Source organism: Lagenorhynchus albirostris, chromosome 4 (assembly GCF_949774975.1).
Source record: "Lagenorhynchus albirostris chromosome 4, mLagAlb1.1, whole genome shotgun sequence".
In the NCBI taxonomy this organism is placed as follows: domain Eukaryota; kingdom Metazoa; phylum Chordata; class Mammalia; order Artiodactyla; family Delphinidae; genus Lagenorhynchus; species Lagenorhynchus albirostris.
This window is the reverse complement of record NC_083098.1, coordinates 75,082,981-75,092,400: the sequence shown is the minus strand read 5'-3', so window position 1 is coordinate 75,092,400 and position 9,420 is coordinate 75,082,981. Positions and strand designations below refer to the sequence as shown.

General features: G+C 42.1%; 1 protein-coding gene across 2 annotated transcripts in view; it reads right to left on the bottom strand.

Moving 5' to 3' along the window:
• Positions 1-5,221: 5,221 nt before the first annotated feature.
• CHIC2 (cysteine rich hydrophobic domain 2) overlaps positions 5,222-9,420 on the bottom strand; it is a 92,652-nt gene continuing 88,453 nt past the window's right edge. For both annotated transcript variants that reach the window (XM_060148156.1, XM_060148158.1), the window contains one exon: positions 5,222-6,177. Coding sequence is in view for 1 of the 2 variants with exons in the window: in XM_060148158.1 (XP_060004141.1) it covers positions 6,166-6,177 (12 nt within the window). In the remaining variant the exon portion in view is untranslated. The remainder of the gene's footprint in view (positions 6,178-9,420) is intronic.

Here is a 9,420-nt window from a genome sequence, read left to right as displayed (position 1 = left end):
CCTAGCGTAGTAATGTGTAAACATTTAAATGTCCTTAGGAAACTTGCTGTTTAAATAGGAGTTCTCTATTAGCTTCAACCAATTCAACAAAGGTTCATGGACATAGCTGTGATGGATAAGGACAGAGTCTGCTGGCAGACTATCTGGTTTCCAGCTCCAAAACTTACTGCTGGTGTGACCTTGGACAACTTATCCCTCCTCTGTGCCTCAGTTTCTTCATCTGGAAAATGGGGACAACAATAGAGTTGATGTGAAAATTTGACAATGGTCTGGTGGCCTACAAATGTTTTTGGCCATCACTGCTCTCCTTTTAAAAATAAATGAAAACAAGAGATTATAATTTAGTTGGGGGCAGCGGACAGGATAATATAAACAACTCATACTGATTTTTCTTTCCTATAAATCTGATTATTTTTGGTTTTATTTTTTAAGTAGGATATAGCTTCCATATATGGAAGAAATATTTACTGAGGCACTCTGCCAAGTGCTTTACCTAGCTGTGGTAAGTAATCCTCACACAACTCTGAGATAGATATCATCACCCCAATTTTGCAGATGAGGAAGCTAAGGCTGAGAAGGGTTAATTCACTTGCCCTAGATCCCACAGCCATCAGTAGTAAGCGGCTGAGCAAAGATCTGAGTTCAAGTCTCACTCCAATTCATAAGCCATTTTGCTATACCATGAATTACCAAACCATGGTTAATGGGAGTCTAAACCCACAGATAAAGCTTTGTTGACCTGCAGAATAAATCACTTCCCTGCCAGCCCCATACAACCCCACCCAGCTGACTCACCAAGAAACTGAAAAGGCAGCTTCACTAGAGAAGGCCACAAAAACATGAGAAATCTTGACTGTCAGGGGCCACATTGTCCTTCAAGCTTCCAGGCTAAGTGATCAGACTCTGGAGGGATTACGTAATCTTTGGCAAAGGGATCCCGGTTGCTGGGATTCACAGGAACCTCTGGGATTCAGTGTTTATTGTGTACTTAGCAGCCTCCCTAAGATACCTTCTTGGAGTTCCGAGTTTCTAGCCAGTGATGAGAATGAATTTGAGGCCAATTCATCCACTTACCAAGTGATACAGCCTGAAGTTGTCTGCCAGGCAGACACCATCTCGATCTTTTCTCCCCACTAGGTATGCAGCAATGGGCAAGAGTTTGAGGTCTTGTCCATCTTGGCTCACAAGGTCCCATTCCCCAGAAGCCTTCCAGAGAGCTCTGGGAAAGAGGGACTGTTCCATGACTTTCTGCAGCTCACTTGTAGCCAGATTTGGATAATGTCCAAGATCTTATAACCGAGCTCCTCCTCTTCTTTTTTGGATGTCATCAACCAAGGGGTGTTTAGGAATGTGTTAATAATTCCCAGGAGAAATTGGCCAGGATTACCTACTCATGACTAATGAAGCTGTCATCCGCCATTCCTTCCCACTGTTTCATAATGCCGCCCAAAGAGTGCTTTATGAAGATGGATAGTATTATAACGCTGCACCCAAGAAACTGACACTGTGTCAATGGAAACAGAGGCCAGTTTATTTTGCATGCCACTCTATTTTTCATTATACTTCACAATAACTTGTTATTAAATGAAAATGAATTTGCCATTAGGGACTAGAGACTATTTAATAACTGTTCAGCAATGTTTCATGAATTTTTTTTTTTTTTGTAACTCATGCAGCCACCACATGAATAAGTGTCACGTTGGATTAGGTGAGGTTGGATTTTCTAGAACAATCTTAAATGTTTCGTGGAAATCGGTCATCAAAACATGTGGCTTGAAGCTTGGATTGCAAGATTCTGACTTCGAATTGGCCATCTTAAAAACAGAAAGAGTGAGGTAGACTTGTCGTCTTAAGTACTCCCAGAAAACGACACAGAGTGAAAATAGGACGGGGCATTTATGCGCAAGCACAATGTTTTCCCCATAGAGGGCAAGGAGGCTTTCTGGAGAGCAGTCTCTCCAGCCACTCTCTCCAAATAGCGTGCAGCGGTCAGGATAGTCAATGTTATTCTGCAATAACAAATAAACTTCCAAAATGTATTTATCAGTGGCTCAAAATGACGAAAGTCTGTTTCTTGCTTGTACTGTGTGTCCATTACAGGGCTATATGTCTGTCATGCATTATCTTGGAAGATAGATGATGAAGCACCCACTCTCTGAAATGGTGGCAGAGATTAAAAAAAGAGCCCTGGAGGGTCTCAACAGCAATTAAAGCTTGACCTTGGGACTTCCCTGATGGTCCAATGGGTCCACCTTCCCAATGCAGGGGGCCTGGGGTCGATCCCTCGCTGGGGAACTAGATCCCGCATGCATGGTGCAACTAAAGATCCCGTGTGCCGCAACTAAGACCCAGAACAGCCAAAATAAATAAATATATTTTTTGAAAAGCTTGACCTTGAATTTATCACACGGTACCAACTAACCCCAAGGGGTGAGAGGGAACCAAGAATTACAACCTTACTAGGTGCTCAAAAGGCAGAAATAGCATATCTGGTGATCAGCCCTCATAAGTACTAACGTGAGATCAAAATGAGGATTCATTCAATCACTCCAAGGCCTGAATAGAACAGAAAGTAAGAGAGAATTCTTCCTGCCTAACAGTCTTTGAACCAGGGCATTGGCTCTTTCCCTGTCTTCAGACTCAAACCGAAATATTACCTTTTCCCAGGTCTCCCGTTTATGGTGAAAATGTGCACACTCTTTGACCCAGCAAGTGCACTTGTGGGCTGGGAAGTGCCTGGTGCCAAGCACAGTGTCTGGTGGACTGAATGCAAGATGGCATTGAGGAATGTGAGATTTAAAGCTACAATACCCCGGATCCATCACTCACACGTTGACCTTGGGCAAGTGACTCCACCCTCAGTGTCTTCATCTGTAAAATGAATGATAATACCTCACAGCCTGGTCAGGAAGATGAAATAGAATAGTTCATGTACAGCACAGTGTCTGGCACATGGTAAGCATTGAATGCATGGTGGTAATTACCTGTTATTACACCTCAAAGCTGGCTGGGTTCCTCTTTCTACAGAGTGGACAGATTGATTACTTAAGATTACTTAGGCCAGAGACTGGAAAGGAAGGTTCAGTCATTTGGATCATGGCATCTACATCAATGACTCCTTGTACTTTTTGCTGACAGCAAATAGCCCTTACGTACCTCAAAAAATTTTGGGACCCCTCCAAACATAATAATTATATATTTCTAAATCCTTGATTGAAAAAACACATGAAACCAAAAAGCCTCTCTACATTCAGTCGCATTTTAAATGTATTTTGTTGGCCTCAACGCCATCCACCAGCATCTTGAAAATAGTAGGGCATTGGATGTGTGGGACAGAGCCTTTGTCCCATCTAGAGACAATGTTAGGTGGACACCAGGGTTCAAGACCCACAGCCTTAACTCCAGGCCCATCTGGGGGTCTGGGGCCCAGTGGGATGAAAATACTGATTTGGCTAAGTAACCATGCAGGTCAGAGAAAACACCCACCTGTTCCTCCCTGGGAGCTTGAAGCCGTTGTACATGCTTCTCACGTTCCAGCGATGCAGCCCGCCCAGGCCGATGTGCTGCCCCCGCAGACTTCCCTGGGCATCTCCCTCCCCTTGAGGGGCTGCCCCTCCATGAATGACGGTCCTCTCCTCAGCTCTTGTCTATACTCCAGTATGAATACATGACTAGTAATTGTCATGTCATTCTCAAAAGTCTATTTCTGGATGCATTTGCCAGAAAGATAAAAAAACCTAACGAGACCACACAGAAGCAGAAGCTAGAGAACTAGACATCTGGTCATCCCCGCAGGAAGGGACTGTTATGAGATGGAATGGCCAGAGCTGTGATTCTGGTTGTGTCCCAAAGCCCAGGGAGACCCATCTGGAGAAAGACTGTGGTCCTCTATGCCTATGAGACTTTAATTCCATCATCTCCTGGGGACAATCCCCATGGGTAGGAAGGACTCACTAGAGAAAGGAAGACAAAGCCAGCAGCAAGTTCACAGTCCCGCACGTGAGCTGTTTCCTTCTTCTAGAAGCTAAGGCAAAATTGGCTTTCCAGTAGCTCTAAAAGAAGTCACTTCTAGAATCTGATGTCTGTGAAGGGAGGCCGAGAAGTTGATTGTCCCATGTCTCTGATGTGCAACCATGCCAATCACGAAGACCACCAATGCTCCAAACATGTAAGAGGTGTGGAGCTCAGAGTGATCTATTACGGAGATCCTCATATGTATAGCACACATGAAAACGAGCAGGACAAAACAACTCTTCTCGGCCACCACTCATTCATTCACTCATTCATTCAGCCAACAAATATTTATCAAACCCCTACAGTGTATCACACACTGTAGGCAAGGTGCTTTACTTTTGAACAAGTAAAACAGGCAAGACCTGTCGTCATGGAGCTGATTGTCTACTAGATTATTAGTCAAATAATCACACAAACAAACACAAAATCACAAAAGTGACAAATGACACAAAAGAGAGGTACATGGTCCTCGAGAGAGCCATAATTCAGGGTGTCAGCTAATGAGGGAGGACAGGGAAGGCTTCCTGGGGAACAAATGCACGAGTGAAGAGGAAAGGAAAGAGGTTTCCAGGCAGGAAACAGCCTGAGCAAAGGCCCAGGGGTGGGAAGAGGTCTCATGAGGAGATTTTTGACCTTCTCTACCCCGAAATCAGATAAATAGGCAATAGTATTTTCCTTTTTGCTCTTTCATGGTTTCATGTTTTACTTCTTTTAACCTCTCTAGAAAAAATTCTGATGCATGATGGTGAGAACATCACTAAGAACTTCTGTTGGTTCCCTCACTGATTTGAAATACCTCCTCCCCTTGGGTCTGCTTCTAGCTTTCTTTTCAGTGTCATTGGTTTATTTACAGGCAAAATGATACTCTTTTTATTATTGAGAATTCTTGCAGTGCAGACTCCACATACCCCTCAGTCTTCTTTTTTGGAATAAAAACAGCAAATTGCAGAGGATAATATAATACCACCTACCACAGATTATTAACAGATATTAACATTGTAACATAGCTGCTTCAGGCGTGTGTCTTAGGAAAAGGTAGAAAATGTAACAGATTGATTCCAAGTCCCTGGCCCACTCCCCTTTCTCCCTGCTTAGAAGTAACCACAAGCATGAATTGGACATGGAACCTTCCAGTCCATGTTTTAAACCTTTAACTTCATATACATCTACCCATAAGTAAAATGCCGTATTGTTTCGTGGGTTTTCACTTATTTATTCTTCCAAGTGAATTTTAGAACCATCTTGTCACAATGCCTGTAGACTCCTTTTATAAAATTTTTATTGGAGATGCATTAAAGGGATTTATTACTTTGGAGAGAATTGACATCTTTACATTATTAGTTTTTCCCTCTAGGGACAAAGTATATATTTCATTTATTCAAGCCTCTGTTATATCTGTTTGTAAAATATTGTTATTTCCTTCTTGTAGGTTTAGCATATTTCTTCTTGTTTCCAGGTAATGACTTGTGTTCATGTTGAGAATAGGATTTTATTTTTGTATTATAATTGCTAATTCATTCTTACTGGTATAAAAGAAAGCAGTTTATTTGAAAAATACTTATTTTGTAACTGGCCATATCACTGGATTCTTATATTGAATACTGTAGTTTTTCCAAATGATTCTTTTGTGTTTTCTTTGTAGATAATTATATAGTATATATAATGCTAGAGATTTGTAAATAACGAAAATTTTGTCTGTTTCCTGCTGACAGTTATACTCCATTTTATTTTTTCTTCTCTCAATGAATTAGCTGGGACTTGTAGAAAAATGTTAAATTATGATGGTGATAGGAGGAATCCTCATCTCATTCATGATCTTAAGAGGATTACCTCTAATACTGCACTTTTTTATAGTGTTGACTGTTATTTGAGACAGCATTTATCATGCTTTTTCTTTTACAATAATGAGAGGTTTCTTGTTTGTTTGTTTTGTTTCGTTTTCCCAGTCTGTGTATATTTACAAAGCAGAGTGGTTTTAAAAAAATGAAACTCACTACATTTTTGGTAACGTTTTGCAAATTTGAAGTTTCAACCGTCATCGGCATGCATTTTGGTTATTTGTATTGGGAAGAGCATTAGACTGGTTCTAGTTCAGGCTTTGCAATTAGTTTATGGTTTCATTTTGGGCAGGTCCTCTTACTTCTCTGAGCCTCAGTTTCTTCCCTGTAAAATGGGGAGAGATAAAATTCTTTCTAATCAACTTGTTAATAGTTTAAGCCCTATTTTAATAATATCTCTTTTTTTGTTTGTTTTAGTCAAACAATTTTACAAAGTCATCCATACCCCATAATTTGACAGGGCTGAACAAGATTAAAAATTTAGGTTGAATACACAGAAAACTGAAAATTCAAGAGATCAGACTGTAAACCTGCTAAGGTTTTGAAACTAATAACTACTACTTATTGAGTATTTACTATGCCCCAGGAATAGTGTTTTACTTGTAATATAGGCTTATTCATTGCTTATAACAACCCTATGAAGTAGGTAAAATCATTATTCCCATTCTACAGATGAGGAAACTGAGGCATAGTGTGGCGGGAACGCCACAGATTAGCTCACTCAACATCCATTCCAGTTTCCTTCTGATGTACCTTCCTTCCTGTATTACATAGCCTGGAAAGCTAAAGTCCACGTTTCCCAGATTCCCTTGCAAATAAGATTCTGGATATGATTTAGCTTCCATCAATCAGCTGCATAGGCTTAAGACTTGATTTTGAAACACAGTTAAGCAGGAAAAGAGGCAGCACGCAAGGTTATGTTTTGCAGATCATTGTAGGTATATGAGGCTTTGGTGCCTACAGTTCTGGGAGTGGCTTCCTGATCCCCAGATCACAGTCAAGATAGGGGGTCGTGGACCCAGTGGCTGGGATAGCAACTTCCTGAATCTCCCCACTGGGGTAGAGAAGTTAGTTCCCTCCACAGGCCAGTTCTACAGCACCCTCCTAGAAGCTGTTCCCAGAGGCCAGTCTGTGGCCACTCCTCCAGCCCTTCCAGCAATGTTGTTTTTTTTTTAATTGGGGTATAGTTGTTTTACGATGTTGTGTTAGTTTCTACTGTACAGAGAAGTGGAGCTCTCTGTGCTATACAGCAGGTTCTTATTAGTTATCTATTTTATACGTATTAGTGTGTATATGTCAATCCCCTTCCAGAAATGTTGTAGGCACCTAGTTCCCTCATTAAATCCCTTTCTGCTTAAAGCAACTAAAGTGGTCTCTATTATCTGCACTTAAACTCGAATCATTACGAGTGGTGTAATCTTTCTTTTCTCAGGTGCCCCCTTCAGCTAAACAGGAGAAGCCACATAGCATAAGGGACCGGGCATTGAATTTAGATCAGGTGACCTGGCTTCTAGTTCCACCCCTTTTATTTAATAGCTACATGACTCTGGGCAAGTTCCTTTATACTTCTGTGTCTCCGTTTTCTTATCTTTGACATGAGAGAATACAGTGTCACTTCTGGCTCTAACATCCTGTGATTATCATTGACCCAGAAGAACATTAAACACTCATGATGCAGACTGCGGCTCAGCAGTTCACAGTAAGCCAATTACAGACCTGAAACTAGCAAGTCCCTTCCCCCAGGCTCGGATCTTCCTTGGTTTAACTCACTTGGCAGAATGCTCCGTGCTGGGCCTGGGATGCAGAGCCATCCACCGAGAGGGACTTGAACCACGGAGGCAGGGAGGGTGTAACACCAGCAGGATGTAGCTGCATTAGGAAGCTGCTGAGCTGGCAAGCTGGGGGTTACAAAGCCTGGGGCTACTAGAGATCAGGCCAAGCAAAAGGTCAGGAAACTGGAAAATCAGGACAGGACCACAGAGAATTCTGAGGGCAGAGGTCAGTCGCAAGGCAGGGGCGGAAGCCAGGAAGTCTAGCCTGAGGCCAAGGAGTCCACGGTGCATAAAACTGTGGTCCAAGTGAGGAGACAAAGATTTCAGAGTCCAGGTTGAAAGGTAGGATGAGAGTCCTCATCTGCCCTCCACCTGCCTGTTCAAATTCAGCTAACTCAAAGCCTTGCACAGTGTGGAAGCTCAGAAATAGTTGTTGCATCAGATTGACTTAAACTTGGGTCTTGGAACAGATGTTTCCAGCCCCAGTGATAAGCAGGAAGTGTTTTCATAAGTGAGCAAATCAGCTGCATTTGGGGAGAATGGCTCTGGCTGACTGAGGACAAAGTACTGAAGTCAATTGAATTCTGGCAAATTGTCTGGGGGGGTTGGGAGAGTGTGGGAAGGGAGCTGGACAGGGTGGCATTTGAGCCATAGAAAAGTGGACTTCCAGTGTCCCACCATACTTCAGGGAGAATGAAGACACACTAACATTAGAGTTTGCCTTAAGAGTTTGCTCTCTGTATGTTTTTAATTCTTCTCCATCCCCTCTAGCCCGTATCTACTCTCTAAATACTACCCTTTCTAAATCTGCTCTCAGATAGGTCCTTTCCAGCAAAGAAGCTGATAAACAAATCCGTAAGATACAAATGACTCAACTAATCATTTGTTTCCCTTCCCTGAGGTTGTTGCCTTTTAGTAGGCAAACTAATAGTGATGAATTTATAACATCAGGGAAGTATTGTGGGACAGGAACCAGGGTAATGAGATCTCACCCTGAAGGATATACAGATGATCTTCATTATTCGTGGATTCTGTATTTGTGACTTCGCCTACCCAATAAAATTCACTTGTCACACCCAAATCAATAATTGGCAGGAATTCTGTGGTCATTCACAGACATGCAGAGGGCTGAAAAATGAGTCCCACCCAGATCACAGTAAAACCGGCTCTGCTTTCCTGTTTCAGCTCCCAGACTGTAACAAGGGTCCTTTTCATAATCCATGTATTGATAGTTCCATGTTTTTTGTCCTGATGTGCTTTTCTTGGTGTTTTCACTGTTTCATGGCCCGCAAACATGTTGCTGAAGTGCTGTCTAGTGTTCCTAAGCGCCAGAAGGCTGTGACACGCCTTGAGGAGAAAACACGTGTGTTAGACAAGCTTCCTTCAGTCATGAGTTATGGTGCCGTCAGCCATGAGTTCAGCGTGAATGAATCAACAATAGATACATTAAGTAAGGTGTCTTTAAATGGAAACACATAAAACAAGGTTATGTATTGCTTGATTGATGAAAACCTCGCGACCAGAGGCCCCAAGGAAGCTAACTCTATTTCCGCAGGAACAGCAGTTCAGAATTTGCTACTTCGTTGTTCACAGTGACTTTCTGGAGCATAACTACCGCCAATAACGAGAGCGGGCTGTACTTGGTCTATCTCCAAACACTTCCTCATCCTGTCAGTATTACTAGGAGATGCTTACAGGGATCTCCTGCACGATTATTGCAAAGAATTACAATGAAAATATTTGGAAACGTTTTTCAAGATCTTAACCTTTTCACAGGCATCACCTAAAATTCTCAT